Source organism: Chrysoperla carnea, chromosome 4 (genome assembly GCF_905475395.1).
Source record: "Chrysoperla carnea chromosome 4, inChrCarn1.1, whole genome shotgun sequence".
NCBI classification, from domain to species: Eukaryota; Metazoa; Arthropoda; class Insecta; order Neuroptera; family Chrysopidae; genus Chrysoperla; species Chrysoperla carnea.
The window spans coordinates 48,891,575-48,910,436 of NC_058340.1; the positions used below are offsets into that span (position 1 = coordinate 48,891,575).

Genomic DNA, 18,862 nt, shown 5'->3' on the forward strand with positions numbered 1-18,862 from the left:
TTTACAATAATTTCATAATTTATATGATAAAATTTGTCTAAATCAATAAATTAGGTGGCGGATTCGAATCCAGGCAGCGGCAGTATGAGCAATTAAAATTTAATTGATGGGGTGAAAGAATTGTCGTCGCTTGGATAAGAACGAAGTAACCGACTCCATCCACATCGTAGTGTACATATGAATGTAAATTAATAAATAAAGATGAGAAAGTGGCTACGGCGGTAAAAATCTCTTAAAAAACCTTTCTTTCGTGCTCTCAGGGTTGCACATATCTAAGACCGGCACTGATGATAAGCTAATTTTCAAGCATTAAAAATTGATGAATATATTAATTTTGCTATGTGTGTTCATTGTGGTTAAAATCTTGTCAAAATTTCCTATCGATCCGAGTTCCGCATTTAATTTCAATTGCGATTAAAGGTCATAATTTAAAAATTGTCTTGCTTTTTTTTATTGAAGTCAATGAATACTAAAGCATGGAAAAACAAATTTAATTAATAAATAATAATAATGGAGGTGAAGGCTACAACGCGATGGTTTTTGCTTTTAAGCCCAGAGGAGCGGGTGGATATCAAACTAGTATCTAGTATAAAAATGTAAGATACAAATGAGATCAATTTGCAACGAAAATAGATTGATAATAATTTCTGTAAAAAAAATATTGAAAATTAAAATTACACAGTGTTTATTAATAAAAAGTTAATTGTGTACTAAATACATACTCATTTCTATAAATACCGCGTGTATGAGCACGTGAAATCTTTACCAACATGCTACGATGCGATGTCATTGATTGTAGCAAGCAAGTAATCATGTTTATGATGAGTCTATAACTTTAAAATTACTATTTGGACCTTTAATCTCAATTGAAATTAAATGCGGAGCTCAGATTGATAGGACATTTTGACAAGATTTTAGCCACGATGAACGCACATAGCAAAATTAATATATTCACCAATTTTTTAATGCTTGAAAATAAGCTTATCATCAGTGCCGGTCTTAGATATGTGCATCCCTGCAAGCACGAAATAAATTTTTGTAAAAGATTTTTACCGCCGTAGTCACTTTTTCATCTTCATTTATTAATTTACATTCATATATACAATAACGATGTGGTTGGATTCGGTAACTTCGTTCTTATCCAAGCGACGACAATGTGATCAATTCTGCACCTCCATTAATTAAAATTTTTCACAGTGTCGCTACCTGGACTCGAACCCGCAACCTCCCAGTCATTAGCCAAACGGTCAAAAACTAACGCCTTAGACTCGACCACTGAGCTGGTAAAAATTATAATAACGGTTTTAAAAATGATAATAACACAAAAACTAAAAGGGGACTCGGGTACATTTATTGAGAACCACAAATAATCCTTCGAAGAACACGTGGCTTGCGAGCCGCAGGTTGACCAGCCCTGGTTAGGAAAAATCTCTAGCAACGCTAATGTCTGTAGGCGCGGCTTTAATGCAAATTAAAATAAAAAATTACAAACCAAAAGAAGGATAATAGTTTTTGCTACTTCGCACGCTAGCGAAGTCGCGACGTAAAGAAATTATTAATTAATTTATAAATGTTATAATTTTTTATAATTATAACCTGAAATTAGATTTTTTTAGATGCAATATTTTAAAAGAAAACAGACTTAACAAGTAAATACCTCTATATACAAACAGGGAGTGTTTATACCGTCTTGTAACAAGATAATACGCGCGTTCGACACAACTACACACACATGCATACATCGTATGTATTGTACACTTTTAGAGATACACACATTCACATACTACACTAAACTTTATACAGCGATGTGGCCAAAATATATATTTATACATTACCAGTATTTTATTATTTATGATTAATCGATACTCTATTGGAAAATTGTTTATATTTGCAATTTATTTAACGAAAAAACCTTATTTTAGAATTATTCGTGGCAATAAAACTAAAAAAAAAAAGCGTCTTCATTTTATTTTATTATTTTTAAATAACAGTTTTCGAAATTCCTCTGGCAAGGAAACGAACTGTTTACCAAATTATTAAATAAAAAGTTACCTAACTAGCTTCAATTACACATAAATACTTTTCAATAAATCTATGAGAATTGTCCAGTTGTAAAATACAAAGAAAGAAATTGTTATTTAATTAGTATTTTAGACATGTGTACTAGCCCGCGGAACAGCACCATTTTTGTTAAAAGATTAATACATTCTTGAAACTTTGTGAGTGGCTTCCTTTTAACGTGTCTACCAAACTTTCTCTCTACGATTTTTTTCGAAAGAGCTACTCTTTCAAATAAGCATGATAACTTCATATTTAAGCTATTGGTCTGAAAAAACGCAGCGGAAAATTTGTCGCACACTGTACATTTTTGTTTTTTTATTAACGTTAGGGGAGGTGAGTTTGTTACGGGACATATTTTAGCTATATAGGACAGGACATAATAAAGGTAAATTTCCATCACAATGAAACAGAAACACCAATAGTTATTATTGATAGTAGTAACCATGACGTAAATAATATCCAAGGGGGAATTATGCGATATTGTGAAATAAAAAAACAAGTTTTAAAAAAAACGCATGTAAAAAATTATGTATTTCAAAAAATTTTAATCAAATGTTTTTTTAAAAGACTAGTTTAGAAAATAATTTATTAAGATATTTTATACTTTTAAAAAAATCGCTTTTACACATTAACATCATTTGAACTGAAAGAAAGAATTATATAGCTCACGAAATTTTGGTTATAGCTTCTTTTCATAATCCAGTTAAGGAATTCAATGAATACCTAACGATTGCGTCAGTGGAAATAACTTTGGAGGTGGGCACTAGTCAAAGAGTTGGTTGAAACTTAAGAGCTTCTTCGAAAAATGAATTGTGAGGTTTCGGTTTATCGAGTCGAATAAATGAAATACTGAAACGCTAAAATCAAACCCTTCGGGAGATAAACATGCTTTATCTAAAAAATGTAAGAAAAATCGTTTATAAAGAAAAACATAAGATTTATGAACTAAAATGGATAGAATGGATGCGGGAATTGGTGTTTCGAAGTGCGGAAGTTGAGAAATTTGAATAAAATATTTAACTTCCCGGAGGAAGTTAATGTAATGGGACCGATTTTAAAAGTCTCCAGTTTTACATATTTCCGCGGTTTCAAGGCCTTAATATCCTAATCAAACCGTTTCAATGTGATGTCTGTGTGTATGTTCGTTCGGAATCTTTCGAATCGATTATCTCGCGAACCAGTTATGACATTAACACGTGACTTTCTTTTCTTCTTTTTTCAGCAGAATTAGTTGAGCCGTTTTTAATGGTAGATAATCTATCTATGGAGATAATGATCGTTCCAGCATAAGCTGCTGTGCATGTTCGAAGAATAATCTATGAAGGCTAACAAGACCTTTTTTTAATGTTTTTTTCCCCCTCTGGGAAGTTAGTCGTGCGGACTACAGGGGTCGCACTCACACGACTTCAGTCCCATATCGACTATGTACCGCCAATTTATAATTTTTCGAATTTGGAACGAAAATTTTGTTAATCAAATAATTTTTATGTTAATTTCGTTATTTTTAGCAAAGTACCCCGCCGTACGATTCGATAGTAAAATGGCTTTCTGTGAAACTTATTCAAACTGCCCCCAAAATGTTCTTCAGTTGGTTCTGATCAAAAACTCTCACGACCACAAAGATTTTTAGCGAGTAGTTTTCGAACCAAGAGCGATTAAAGCTACACATATAGTTAAAGTATGTGATTACCGTGTGTTAATAATAATGTTTGAGTGTAGTATTTTGTTATGTGGTATTGTCTTGATAGTGTAGTGTATTGTAGTAAGTAAAAAAGATCAATTTGGGGGATAATAACTAAATGTTTCGATAACAAGCAATAGTTTATAAGGCAATTGGAAGCATTGTCTTTGCCGGTCTTTAATGAAAAAATAGTTCAGGGCTCGGTAAAAGTTTGGAGAATCTAAACTTTCGATTTATTGTTTTGATAACATAATTGTATAATTTAAAAATAAATAAAATTCGTATTTACCCTTAACTGAATTTAAATAGTCCATTAACTAAAACCTTGAAAGTTTTTTTTTTAATATAGCTCACTTACAAAATCAATTGAAGGTTATTAAAGTTGGTAGCAAATTATATTATTTATAAAACAGTTGAATGGTGCAAATAATGTTCCATCATTATTATGAAAATATATTGCATAACAATATTTACGTAACGATTTTCTCAATAAATTATTTTCTTATTTAATTAATGATAAATTGATAAAACAAGAAATAAACCAGTTCTGATATTTATTCTTAGTGTTTGTGGTTTCGAGTATAACAGTTTTTTTTGATACAATTTTTTTTGCTTTTGATTGTAGCTCACATGGTTTGGTAAAGAAATAAAGAGAAAATATTTCGCGTTTTTCTCAATCGAAAATACAAGTTGATATCGTGTCTAGCCCAAAAAATCGCATGTTCCCATACAAAATCACGTCCTTACTTCAACCCTTTGAGTAAATTGACAGAACTGGCACAATATCGTACCAAAACAAGTTGTTCGAAAAAATAAATTTCAATAATTTCTCTCGTAAAAATTACCCTTCATTTTAGGGTTGGCTAGTTTTAGCCAACACTTTTCACCCATAGGCAAAGCAAATTATTATAGGTCCTGTCAAATTGGAACAGCCTAAATTTGACTAAAGTTTGCGTGTATCTTTGTATCACAAAAAATGCACACGTTTCGCCATTCTAAATGATATAACTATAACATTATATGTGAATTACATGTACTGTTATAGTAATATGACTTAGAATGGTTAAACTTTTACGTTTATTTTAACACAGAGTGTACATACGGGTATCGAAACTACATATTTTTGATAAGAGAAAAAATTACATTGAAAAAAATACTGCAAACGATTTCACAAAACTTTCTAAAAAAAATTCTATTTGGTCTTTTAGCTATTCAATTAGGGATTCAATTTTGACTTCTGATCAAGAATTTATATTCTTAATATTTATTTAATAATATTAAAGGAGTGAAGAACTGAAGTAGTGAATATTAAATGAGTCACCGAGATCTGTTTGGAACAACAGATGTGCTTTGACGTCAAAGAAAGGTTGGCCTGAGTGAGCCCATCTCCTCATGGCCAGAGCTGAACAGTGACAGAGAAGATTCGACATCGGCGTAAGGCGTACAGAAATTTCTTTGATTTTTTATATCTACGTTCCCTAAGACGTGAAATCCCAAAGTTTGAAGCAGATTTTTCCCTGACTTGATTACAATAATTTCTTTTTTATTTTAGTTTCTATTTTTGCAAAAAACAGGAATACTTAAAAGTTAAAATAAAAATGCAAATAAATAATATTATATGAATAATTTATAATTTTTTTTTATTGAATATTAAAACCCAATTTACTTCAATAAATGTTAGAGCAAAATTTTTTTTTAAATATAAATTTTTGTAATAAAATAATAATTGCTTGGAAAAATATAAATTGATTGCTGACACATTTTTCATTCAACACATTTTAAAATGTAACTATCGATTTCTCACGGTGAAGAGAGTTTACCAAAAGAAAAATATACCAATATGGACGAGTAGAATTTTATCAATTTTACCTTAAGTTAAATTAAGAAAAAATATACGTGTAATCTATTTATAAAATCTATATTTTTACTGTTTTGCTATGCTTCAATTTTTCTTAAAAGAGTATCATGCTTGCTTTAAGAAATTTCCCAACAGCAAAGAAATTTTTGTTATTCTACGTTTTCCGACACTAGGAAGGTATGTTGTTTTAGTTTCAAATTACTCTTTCAAAAAAATTAATTTAAAAATTCAAAAATTTTTATATCGGATTCATTTAATGATTTTTTTAATCTAAAACAAAAGAAAATATTTTTAATCATAAAAATATTTTCACCGTAATGACCTTCAAACTCCAAACATTTTAAAGTTAAACTAATGCCCTTAATCTTTTCTGATATTCAAGCAGTAATATGAATAATTTTTTACTAGCACTACGATTTTACTAGCACATACTCCTTTTGTGCGAATTTGAGTAGTACAACCATCTTGGAGTTTCGCCTCCAAAAAATGCAAACAAGGGCATGTTTAATGAATAGGAAGAAATAAATTTTCAAAATAAATAAGAAAGTTTCAGCCTAAAACGGTCGCGGATCATATAGATTTTGGTCTATTTCTACCTAGATAAACTTTAAATTTCGCCGCAAGGATGAAACTGACCAATGTTTTTTCACCTGGGCCATTTGTAATCTTAGCAAATTAATTTCAATTTCCTTACGTGGAACCTATTATCAAGTGTGTGTATACCCTCACAATTTCCGAAATACATTCAGGAATGCCTAGAAGATAAATTTATTAGCGATTGTAATACTTTCTTTACTTCGTACAAGGAATTAAATACACAGCGGCAAAGTTGGACGAAAAATCCTTATTTTCATTAACTAAATAAGAAGCATTTATTATTCAGGCATCTGCGAAATTGTTTTCGTCCAAGCCTTCACCCCAGTATTCATAAAATGATACCCAATTTGCCCATTTTATCAATCTGTCTGTTACCACACTAGCTCAAAACATATAAACATAGCGTAAAGAAATTAAAGGTTAAATCAAAATAGAAACATTTTCAAATATTAGTGATTTAGACATTAATTCGGTTTCGGCCAAAAAATCTAGTTTCGGTAGAAAATCTGCCGAGCTTCGGAAATCGGTCTAACATCATAATAACAATATATTCTAATGAGCGCCATTCTATAAAATGGACAAAATGAATCCATAGGTTGGCTAGAGGGCTATTTGCCCCTGTTTAGAGAACACGCTACCATTTATTGAGTAAATACGTAAGATACCTGAAGATATACGGAGTATTTAAACAAGTACTCAATTAAGCTTTGATATATAATCGAGACAATAAGAGGCAGGCATTTGACCCAGCATTCGACTTTGCGGCAGTAAATATTTATGGGAGTCGGTGGAAAATGTTTGTCTGAGTGTTAAGCAAATTATATTCATGACAACTAAAGTTTTTCCGACTTAATCCCAGAAAGTGGGGTAGAAGAAAAACGATTTTATATTTTGGATGGTTCTAAATATTTTTTTATCCTTAGAAATATTTTCTTATTTTATCCTTTCTTACTTAGAAATAGGCAAAAATTTATACTAACTGAACCACACCATTTTCGAGATATGAGCATTTAAACAAACGGCTTTTCGCCGAAAACTGGTTATAGACCTTTTTATCGATTTGATTTTGTTTCGGACAATTGTCAAAAAACTATTCAACCTAAGAAAATTAAATATATTTTATCTTTTTCAAGCAGCGCTTTTTGACAAGGATAGAAATTGATTGAAAACAGTCCGAAACAAAAAAGAATCATTTGGTAAATGAAAAGCCCTATTGACGAAAATAAAAATTACTTAATGGTTCCGGTAAAAAATTTACTTTGAAAGCTATAAGATATTATATTTTGCACGACAATAAGCATTCTTTGTATCTTTACAATTTTCATCATAATCACCGTTTTGTTTGAAAAAATACGGGTTTTTGCTGAAAATTTGTTTTATTGAAGAAAATAAGGATTATTTTGTGGTTCAGCTGGTAAAAAATTTTATTTTAAAAACCACATTTTCTACTGGCTACCATAAAAATCTACTGTCGCGAAGTCCACTCCTGGGACTAATTTTTCGGTTAAATTTTAAAGTTTTATTTTGGCTAGATTTACATTTTGACAGCGACAAATGTGATAGCGAAACCTTATCCTTAGTAACTAGCAACTAAACCTTATTTATTTCTTATAAAGTAAAAATTTGTTTGTTTTAATTAAAATAAGCGGGAAAAATTGTGGATTTTCGGATATTTCGGAAACTATCGTATGTTTCAAGATAATTTGGAGTAGATTAATAACGTGAGCAGAATATTTACTAAATTTTTTGAGCTTTCAGATCTTCTGGGGGCCAATGAATGAACGCAATTACAGGGCTAACCAAAAACCCAAAAAAAACCCAGATCCGTACTAATTCTATTAATATATATTAATTTTTACAAAAACTATTAATTTAACACCAGCTTCCACAATGGATTCGTAATCTACGTAAAAAATTAATTAATTTGGTTCTTTATCTGATGTTCTGTTTTTTTTTTAAGACAAGTCGCTAAAGACAGCGTTAACGTGCTCGATAGTGTCCGAATATCTTTACCGTAAAAATTATTCAACTTGACAATGATGGAGATTTAAAATAAAGCAAGATAAAAATTGAAATACGGGTACTTACATGGTACAGTACTGCTGATGTGGATTATTAAATGTTTGCATTTCATCACAACTTTCTGCGCCCGAACTGCTAGCGGTTGCATCTGAATCAACTTGATGTTGTATAATCCCAATTTCAGTCTCAAGTAGGCCAGCAACTCGTTCTAATTCTTGTTTCGTTTCAGTACCATTTGGTGGCACAGCAACACAATTATTTCTACAAATATTACTCACACTAGAAGATGTTTCAATTGATCCAGCTCCAAAATATTTCGGTACAATTTTGTTGCGATACAACGCACTCGATTGCATCATTTTCGTTTTTTCTAGCTTATGAACTAAATTCTTCATAGATGGCGTTGTTAAACCTTTTAGTTTTTCGAGTGTGACTATTTTATTTGAGTTATCAATTGGTGGAGGCCAAATAGTGCTACTTGTTGATGGTAAATCTAACGATTGAACAGTTTGCATCGATGAATCGTCCACGGTCTCTTGTTTTATTTCTAGTGGAGGACGTTCCTTTGCACGTTTTATTTGTCGATGTGTTAATTCAAAAAGACCAGCAACTTCCCCACTAACATGTTGCCCCATCTCACGTGCTTGGATTTTTTGTAATCTGCGTAATAAGAATTCATAACGTCGCTCTAATTTTGTTTGAGTACGTTTTAATTCTTCTAATTTCTCTTGAGTTGCTGCCTCTTTTGTATCCACAATTGAATCTTGATCTACAACCATTTGCTCCTCAGTTGCTTCTTCATAACTTAAAACATCCACATCATTTAACAAATTTTGACAAAAACTCGTTAAATTCACTGTAGAAATCGGAAACGCAATCTCAGGATCCCCACTGTTATCGGCTCCCGATTGACCTGAGCCTCCCGCCCCCACTGCTTCAATATTCTTCAATACTTGCATAAAATCTTCAACATTCGTTCCTAAATCACTTCCTGTTGCTATCATTAATAATTGTTCATCTACATCGTTAACATTTGACGTAGCCGAAGCTTGCTGTTTCTCTTTTAATATTGGAGATGACATCTCCTTCTGATCCATATTTTGAAGGCCCATTGTGTCCGGCTGATCATCCATAGATTGGTGATTGTTCATGTCCGAGGCAGCGGTGCCGGCCACTGGATTCACTTGCCCGTTAACTTTAACTATTTCCGACACAAAAGCTAAAGTATTTAGGTTATCTAACGCATCACCAATAATATTATTTGCATTGTTTATATCGCTCGTGTGACTCTTTGTCACCATTGACTCAACAAGTTCTTTACACATGAGACGTTGTTCCTCCACAAGCGGTGAACAGCCACCATTTCTAGTATGGCCATTCACGGCTGTTTGTAAATGTGAACTTTTTTCTAATTTAAAATTGTCGGTTTGATTTGCTTCTGTCAAGGCTGGTGCCATGACAGTTGCATCGGAATGCCTCACCGAGGCAGCTCGCAGTCCCATTCATCTAGTGACACTCTAACGTTTCCCTTGTGATCGCATTCGAAACAGAACTTCACTTTGTACACAATTTTTTATTTTAGCTAATTATTTCACATTTATTTATTTTTTTATTTAATTTCACACAATATTCACAAATTTAATATTCCACTTTAATCACAACATAATATATGCTACGTTCGTTTTTGCGGTATCTTGTATCTTGTCTTCTTTTAATCATCAATATTCATGTCTGATGTCTGTGTTTCAGAATAATAAAAACTTACAATTCTCCTCATTTCCACGTAATTCACAGCTGCTGTAATAAATAATACCATTAAGAACACTCTTTCGTCAACATATTGCATATCTTAAGTATATTCATAGCTATTCACTTAAAAAAAACGATGTAAACGTATCCTTAAATAATCAATTTGCTTATAAAACACAATTAATTCGTTAAGGCAAAAATGTTATTTTTCATTAAATAACTTTTAAAACTTCGATTGAATTATAAACTAATTAAAAATAATAATCCACTTAGTATGAACTTCAATTAACTTGCATAACTTTTACAACGGTTTCTTATAATAATAAAAAATACCGGTAATTATATCCGATTAATTTAAATGGTATTTAAAACTACTAGGGCACTAATTCGATATCATCTACTTCGAATCTAATCATAATTTTATGCGTCTCATATTATTATCGAATTTTTACTTGAAATAAATAATTTAAAAGGAAAAAATAGTTTGTTTTATATAAATTAGGAGTAGTACACAAAAACAAGTTAAAATATGAAAATTTTTACACAATCCCGCGCTACCTTTTTTTACCCCTAAAAAAAAACAGCACAGAGCACACCCACGTGACAAAGCCAAGCTTCGCTTATTAAAAATGAACAAGAATATAGCGAGGCTATTGCCGCATCACATAAACATTGCATCACACAAAAAACACAATTATTTTGGTTGATTTATTTCAACAATATTGATTATAATAAACAAGTATAACTAAATTTACCAATTTAAAATCAAATTAGATAATATTCTTGAATGTATCACTTTTTTATTTAAAACAAATCACACTTTTGAACAATGGCGGAGTGAGACGCAAATGTATATGATGAGTCCAGTGCAACTGGGAAACGAAGAACGAACAGAGCAAACTCGTAACCGCCTATTACGATCAAGGCCTTTACACAACACATACGGACATACTACTACCAGAGACAACACATACGTATTAATCAATATATTCAAATATTTTAATAAACAATTAAAATACATTTTAAATGTTTGAAAAATTTTAAAGGTAATTAAAAACTATTTTTATCATGTTCTTTTGTCATTTTAGCACAATTGACAGTAAAATTACTTCTTAAATTGGAAGCTGAGTTGATAAGGAAGTTGAACCATAGATTAACAATATTTTATAGACAACTCAATAAGTTGTTGTCATATAAACTTGTAGTTCAAACTTTCTCCACTATGTCGTACTTGCATAAGCAATTAAATTGTATTTTAAACACTAATAGGGTATTATCGTTAGTCAAAAATAAATCATGAAATTTGAAAAAAGTTAAAATTTATGTAAAAATATACTTAAATATTCTGATTTCGAGTCATAAAAGCATATTTTTCTTTTAAAATAATAAAATTAAAAATCGTAATTTTTAAACTGTATATCACGTAAAACGCGGGTAAGCTCTGCTGTGATGTCATAGCGGTATTAGTCATAGACCATCAGTTAGTTCAGTGTAGATGGCTGGGTATAATATATACATAGATAATAAATATTCATATTTATTATAATCAGATGTCTATGAATTTATCTGTCAAACTTATTTGTGTTATTCGTATAGTGATACCCATATTACGTCATCAAATTGAATGCCCGCGTTTTTGACAGTTTAAGGTGTAAAATTTAATTTCAGTTTTTGGCAAGAAAACGTGTGTATTTTTCCGAAATAAATTTTTTGTTGCTTTTTATTAGCAAAATCAACATTTTGAAATACTTTTTCAAAAATAGTGGAATACCCTATTTTAAACTAATATAGATTTTAGTTTTACGCAAAAAGTAATTGATTATTAAACTTAAAAATTTTCCGTTCATCTACGTATAGTTTTTTTTTTTTTATTTCTATGGATGTTTGAAACTGTACGAATACAATATACCTAAAAGAAAAAACTTTCTACGACGATAAAGAAAAATTTTTTTAATATATTTCTCTTAAACGTAAATGTAAAATTGTTTTTATCGCCAATTTAAAAATATAAATAACTAACTTTGACTCAAATATGCAAGTATTTAATGTTGATTAGTATCTTGACGTCACAAATTTGTAATCCCGAGAGTTTATGTTCAAAACGTTCTTTTATACTATACTGTTTTGATATTGATTATGCAAAATCTAGGATCGTCTCAAACATTTTAAATGAATTTGTCATAAATAATAATTTCATAAAAAAAGATCTACATCGCATATTAAATAATGTAGCAAATATGTAGTAAAACGAGCAAAAGCCTCACTCGTACGTCCTGGGTACGCAATAAAAATTTCAGATTGATGTCTTTTTTCGTTTTTGAGAAATCGTGATGACAGACGCGACAGACAGACAGACAGACACTCGGAAATGAATTAATTAGGCGATTTTATGAACACCTAAGCCAAAATTTTTTTGCTTAGCATCAATATTTTTAAGCGTTACAAACTTGGGACTAAACTTAATATACCTTGCATATTACATATATGCATGGTATTACATTGTAATAAATAAACTAAAATTTTTCTTCTACAGGATTTAAACGTTGTGGAGAAATTTTGAATAAGAGTTTGAAGCAACAACAGCGCATCAAGTGAAAAGAGTTGGAAGTACATGAAACTGAAATTATATTTGGTACGTATATAAATATTTGGTCACGAACTAATAAACCTTACCTTAACATAATTTTTTTTATAATTTCCGTTTCGACTCTTTTTATGAAATCGTACAAATAATTTTTTATCAAAACTAACTAATTTTGTTATTATCTATGAATTTCATAATATTTAGTTGTCTATTTTACCGACTACATTATTCTAGTTCTCTTAAAAAAGCGCCACGTCAAGCAATTTTATAGGGGAATTTTTAAATATGTCAAATTTCAAAATGAAATATGGAAATAATAAATAATGAAACATGATATCAAATTACCTTTTTTTCAAGTTATTGCTGAATTATAAATGGAATGTTGAATGTTCTTGGAGAATTTCATTCTTCGAATTTTAATGTTTTTCATGATGAAACAATCTAGAAAAAATTTTTACTATTATATCATGTGCAATTCATGCCTTTTTCTATTAACTAACCTGACATGATAGCATAAATAACTTTATTATTTTGAAATAAAATAAAAGCTAGAATGATTTATTGCTTAAATGAATTATAAAAAAATAATTCAATAAGAACAAATCATTATAACCCAAAATCCAAAAGAATTTTTATACTTTTTAACTTTTCAGACATTGATTCAATAACAATAAAGATTTACCTAAAGAAACAGTTTTTGATCGTAGATTCTTCGTTAATAAAAACTTCAGTTACAAATCTTGAAACATATTATTAATAGAACTCTTAAACACTTTCAAAACAGTTATGAACAATTTTCATTGAATTTTCGTAGATTCTTTTTTTACATATAATAAGTTTAGAATAAAATTTTTGTACCTAAGATCTCTAGAACTGTCTTATTATCAAATAATAAATCAAATTTAAGTAAAAATCGTAAAAAGTATAAAATTATATCATTTTTAGACAGATGTGTTAAAAATCATAAATAATTTTAAAAAAAATTTTAAGTATATAAATTTATGAAATACATATGATTGATTGAATTAATTTCGAATGAAGTAAACAAATTTTATGATTATAAAATTATTAAAAAATTATTATAAATAAAATGAACACATACCTGCTAAAAAAACTGAGAAAGCTCGTAAACTTGTTGATGAGTAGCGACATCGTATATCGATAAACGTAAATATACTTGACATTTCGATTTGAATTGATCTCTCATTTGCACCTATGATATTACTTGAGAAAGGAATAGAATAAGATAAACGTGTGCACAATAAAAGACCTGTCATGTAATTAATTACATATTGTTACCAATAACAGTATAAAGATTTTCGTTGATTTTTCTCGATTTAAACTTCGATTACCATAGATTTATTAAATTTTATCTTAATTATTTCAATTACTTTGAAATTATTTGAATTTTGTAATAAGTCAGTTTAAATATCGTAGAGCACATGTGAGATTGTTGTGATATTTTGTTAAACGACATTGTGTTATATATCGTATCGTAATATGACTTTGTTAAACGATCATAATGATATTGAATGTTCTTTAATTTCTAATAAATTGTTAAATTCCGTTCAATTAAAATTACCAAATATACCTGTTGAATTTTTACAAATCGAATTTGATGAAAATCTTAAGGTAAATGATTACAATATTTTACAATAATTACCCAAATAATATTTGATGTTTTTTTCTGCAATTTCTTCTCATTTTATGATTTTACTTGGAGATATTACCATATTTTTAAATAACTTTTTTATTTCATTTATTTAAAAAACAATTATTTACCACCCAATATTAAAATAAATTTTATGTATGATATATACCGTTTTGATTCAAAAATTTTCGAAATAATTTTTAAATAACGTGTTTTCGAATTTAGAAATGAAATATTTAAAATTTTATTTATTCGTTTTTGTATTATCTTTGTGGATAATGTAATTTGTATATGACCGATTCATATCTATTGAGTCAATATTTCATTAAATAAAAAAACATTTTCGGAACGGTATAGAAAATCTTGGGATTAGTAATTATTTCAATTATTTTTAAGAAATGTTTCATACTCATTTATTAATCTGACCAATGTTTTGGAGAATAACGTAGTCCATCAGCTTATTTCAATTTTTGAAGCGTCTTCTGCTTCTTCCCTACAGAAAAATAAAAAATTGAAACTAGTTAAAATTTAGTGTTGTAAATTTAGTATTGAATAATTGGAGGCCATCATCTTAGCTCCCATCAAATAAAAGTTAAAGGATGAAGTTTTACAGGGTGATCTGAAAAATCTACATTAAGTAAAATGCAACCTTAAATAATCCAATCTCGTGTAGAATATGGATAGTTTTACAAATTAATTACTACATCAAAGGAAACAAATATTTTAAGCATAATTAATTTAGATTAAGGAAATTGTTTTCTATGAACATTTTTGGTAAGATTCGATCACGTTATCCGTGGATCGTTAGTTGTACTTCCAACCGAACTCAGGAACTAGCAGGGGTAGCGTTATTTGAAACTTAACCGTTTTAAAGAATATAGGAATTAAATTGTCCATTAAAAAATGTTTTTCTCATTAATTATGGAAGCTTTTTTTTTAGGATCTCAGTAACAAATATGAGCATAATGATCTTATGTACCCATTTGCATCTAGTCAAATATTTGAATCTCCAATACATTCTGCACAATTACTTACATCCGGCGAAGATGTAAATAGTATATTAGAAGTGGAATTGCAAAATGAAGTAAGAATTTATTAATTATACAATAATCTCCTTTTTTTCTTTACAAAAACAATATTTAAACCCCCCAAAAAAAGGTTTAAAAAAAGTTGATCAATTTATTTTTTGATAAAAAAGAATCGACATTTTTGTACAAAGGACCGTAACTTTTGAGAATTTCTGGGATATTGAGACCAATCAATTTTTGACAAATTTTGCTATAATATATATTTTTTGTGTTGTTACAAGAAAGCACCTAATATACTTTTACAGGGTTTAAGTCTGTAAAAGTAAATTTTTGTATAATTATAATGATTTTCAAAATAATTGAAAAAACTAATAAATTAAATAATTTTGTATTGTTTGTTTTCAGAAATACACAGATTTCGAGCCTGGTGACACAATTGGTATCTTACCAAAAAATACAAATGAGGAAATTAATTTTATATTAAATCACTTAAATTTATCAAATATTGCGGATCAAATTATAACAATAAGTTGCACAAATAGTAGTAAAAGATTACCAAATTTTATTCCTACACGAACTACTATCAGAAATATTTTAACGTGGTGTTTGGACATTCGATGTATTCCGAAAAAGGTATTTTTTTTTTATAATTTAAATTGAATGTCTGGCGTAAATAGTTTCGCAATGATCAACATTATTTTGATGAATTCAGGTTTTTGTATATATTATTGTATTTTGGGTTTAAGTTCGTTCAAATTACTTTGTTAGCTAATTGTTATAAACAAAACTTCGTAAAATACTTAAACCAAATACATTTTTTGGAAAACATAAATACCCTCATTTTTGGGACTATTTCTAAACTAAAAAGCAATAGCTCCATTTCCTTCGACAATTCGCTAAAAGATGAATGTGATGTTTTGTTTTAAATTGTTTGTTGGCGGCGATGCCTGTTAGTTTTCAAAACAACAATTGAAAAAAAGAGCAAATTTTCCGTTTTTAAAACTTGAATAACTTGAATAAAAGTACTAAACAAATATTACAATTTAGAATTAACCTCCGTGTTAAAATTTTGATCCTTTACGACTGTTGGAGAACTGGGGATATAAAAAATTAATACTTGAACACTTTAGCAATTTCAATTTTGAGAATTAAATGTTAGGTTAATAAAGAAGAATATTTTTTTGTTTAAAATTGATCAGAAAATGTATCTTTTAATTTGTAAAAAAAAGAAATGATTGTTGGGCGTTTATTTACGCGAAATTGTTGATAACTGGGGTTGGTGAACCTTTGTGTATCAACACGTGTCATTTTTTCTAAAGAAATATTTAATGAGATCATTATTTCTGTCTTTCATTGCACTTGCAATTAATTCTTTTTGTGCTGGTTCCCTTTTTTTAATATCGGATTTGTGATCTGTTTCAAAATGCTAATTGTAATCAACGATGTAGTTATAATAACAAAAGAGCCCCCATTCGTAAGATGATCACTCGCATTCGTTCGTAATACAGTAGAATCTCGATAACTTAAACCTCGGTAACATAAAAACCTCTGTTACTTCAAAAAATACTATGTTCCCTTCCCATCAGAGCCCAAAATCTCTATAACTTAAAATACGCAACCTCTATAACTTAAATAAATAATCTCTGTATAGGCCCTCAGTAACTACATAGAAACATGTACATACCTCTATATTAACTAGGGTACATAGAAACATGTACATACCTCTATATTAACCTTTACCTAACATAGACACTTGATAACTTAAAACCTCTATAACTTAAAATATTTTGTGTTTCCCTTGGACTTTAACTTATCGAGATTCTACTGTATAATACTTCATAGTGAACTTTATGATCGGTGGCGTGCCCAAAATATTGCGTCGCGTGCCATAGGCTTGCCATCCTTGGTTTAAAACACTTTCGGTTCTTGGTTTATAACATAAATGAAATTGAAACAAAGTTCCACCAAAAAATTTGTGTTCAGGAAATCAAAAAATATTCTAAGCTTAGGAAGGTATTTGCGCCAGTATAAAATTTATTATTTTAAATAAATTAACACTTATAATTCTTGTAGTTATTTCTTCGAATGTTAAGTGTACATACTCAGAATCCAGATGAAAAAACTCGTTTAGAACAACTTTGTTCTGTACAGGGAAAAGACGACTATACAAAATTTATTCTGGAAAAAGAAACAAATTTAATAGATATTTTCAAATCATTTCCCAGCTGTAAACCAAAATTTGATCGTCTTCTTGAACATCTTCCACGACTTAATCCAAGAAGTTATTCAATATGTTCATCACCTTTAGAAAAATCCAAAATCAAAATTGTTTTGTCTATTGTTAAGCATAAAAATAATTTAATGGGACTGTGTTCAGGATATATAAAAGATATAGCAAAACAAAAACTAACAATTGAAAGTAACTTGGAAAACTTATCTTTGAATAATGAAAATAATTCGAAAATAAATTATTACTTTAAAAATCCTTCGAATTTTCATTTACCAAGTAATCAAAATACACCGATTATAATGATTGCAACCGGAACAGGTATCTCACCATTTGTTGGATTTTTACAACATCGACAAAAACAATTGGAAATGGACTCTACATTAAAATTTGGTGAAATGTGGTTATTTTATGGTTGCCGTTATTCAAATAAAGATTTTATTTACAAAAATGATTTAAATATTATGCTAGAAGCTCAAATTTTAACTAAAATGTATGCATGTTTTTCAAGAGACAAAGATCAGAAACAAAAGTATGTACAAGATAATCTAAGATTATACAAAAATGACGTAATTAATTTAATTTTACATCGAAATGCTGTTGTTTATATTTGTGGTGATAAGAAAAAAATGGCAGTGGATGTAAAATCAGAAATTATAAATAATATAAAAGATGTTGGACAAATTTCAGAGAATGAGGCAAATGAATTTATGGAAATGTTAGTTAAATCTCACAGATATGTTGAAGATATATGGCAATAATTTTTTGCAATAAATTAAAAATTAATAGCAAATTAAATAAGATTTTTATTATTCATGTGTTTAATTTTATTCCCAGAATGTTTTATCATTGATTGAATTTTTTTAATCAAATTGAGTCATTAGACCCTGTAGTCGGTGACGGATTAACCATTAGGTGGAGTAGGCTACTGTCTAGGGGCCTCGGGGAAAGGTCAAAAGAGAAAAGCATAAATTGGAAAGAGAAGGGCGCCAAGTTGATTTATGAACACTAAAAAAAGGAAGGGAGAAACCTAGGGAGTAGAGATAAATTTTTACGAGAAGGGCGCCACAGAAGGACTCGAAGTTAATTTGCGAAGACTAAAAAAAGGGAAAGGACAAATTTTTACCGATTATGTAATGATAGTCATTAAAACAGGAGCGGATGTAGAATACTATTTAATCTACTCCTTTTTCTTAAAATAGGTTAAATTCATGATTAAGATCTGTTGAATAATGTAATTAGCCTATTATAAAAGAAGAGTAGATAAATAATCATCAACAAAGATGCCTGCCTATTAAATTAATAAAATTGAATTTAAAAAAAAAAATTATTTAGCAGAGCGTAGTTTCGATCTACGGACCTCTGGGTTATGGGCCCAGCACGCTTCCACTGCGCCACTCTGCT

At 29.3% G+C, this 18,862-nt stretch overlaps 2 protein-coding genes and 1 non-coding gene across 4 annotated transcripts in view; 1 reads left to right on the forward strand and 2 right to left on the reverse strand.

The window, feature by feature from the left end:
- Positions 1 to 10,866, reverse strand: part of LOC123297253 (KAT8 regulatory NSL complex subunit 1) — a 54,272-nt gene extending 43,406 nt beyond the window's left edge. Inside the window, exons 1-2 of one of the 2 annotated variants that reach the window (XM_044878843.1) lie at positions 10,724 to 10,866; positions 8,286 to 10,016 (exon numbers count right to left, since the gene is read on the reverse strand). In XM_044878843.1, coding sequence (XP_044734778.1) covers positions 8,286 to 9,721 — 1,436 coding nt within the window. In that variant the 5' untranslated portion in view covers positions 9,722 to 10,016; positions 10,724 to 10,866. The other variant, XM_044878844.1, reaches the window with a different exon arrangement.
- A 3,292-nt stretch (positions 10,867 to 14,158) lies between these two features.
- Positions 14,159 to 18,251, forward strand: LOC123297254 (methionine synthase reductase). Its single transcript, XM_044878846.1, has 4 exons — positions 14,159 to 14,184; positions 15,144 to 15,287; positions 15,637 to 15,864; positions 17,305 to 18,251. Exons 2-4 carry the CDS (start codon positions 15,177 to 15,179, stop codon positions 18,217 to 18,219), a joined length of 1,254 nt encoding a protein of 417 aa, XP_044734781.1. The 5' UTR covers positions 14,159 to 14,184; positions 15,144 to 15,176; the 3' UTR covers positions 18,220 to 18,251.
- A 539-nt stretch (positions 18,252 to 18,790) lies between these two features.
- On the reverse strand, positions 18,791 to 18,862 carry Trnam-cau. Its single transcript has one exon. It is a non-coding gene; the product is annotated as a tRNA-Met (tRNA).

Bases quoted from the DNA above. Each gene is read 5' to 3' on its own strand.
- LOC123297254 (XM_044878846.1), top strand. From the start codon at position 15,177: ATGTACCCATTTGCATCTAGTCAAATATTTGAATCTCCAATACATTCT. The intron at 15,288-15,636 runs GTAAGAATTTAT...GTTTGTTTTCAG, and splicing joins AAGTGGAATTGCAAAATGAA to AAATACACAGATTTCGAGCC. The intron at 15,865-17,304 runs GTATTTTTTTTT...TAATTCTTGTAG, and splicing joins TTCGATGTATTCCGAAAAAG to TTATTTCTTCGAATGTTAAG.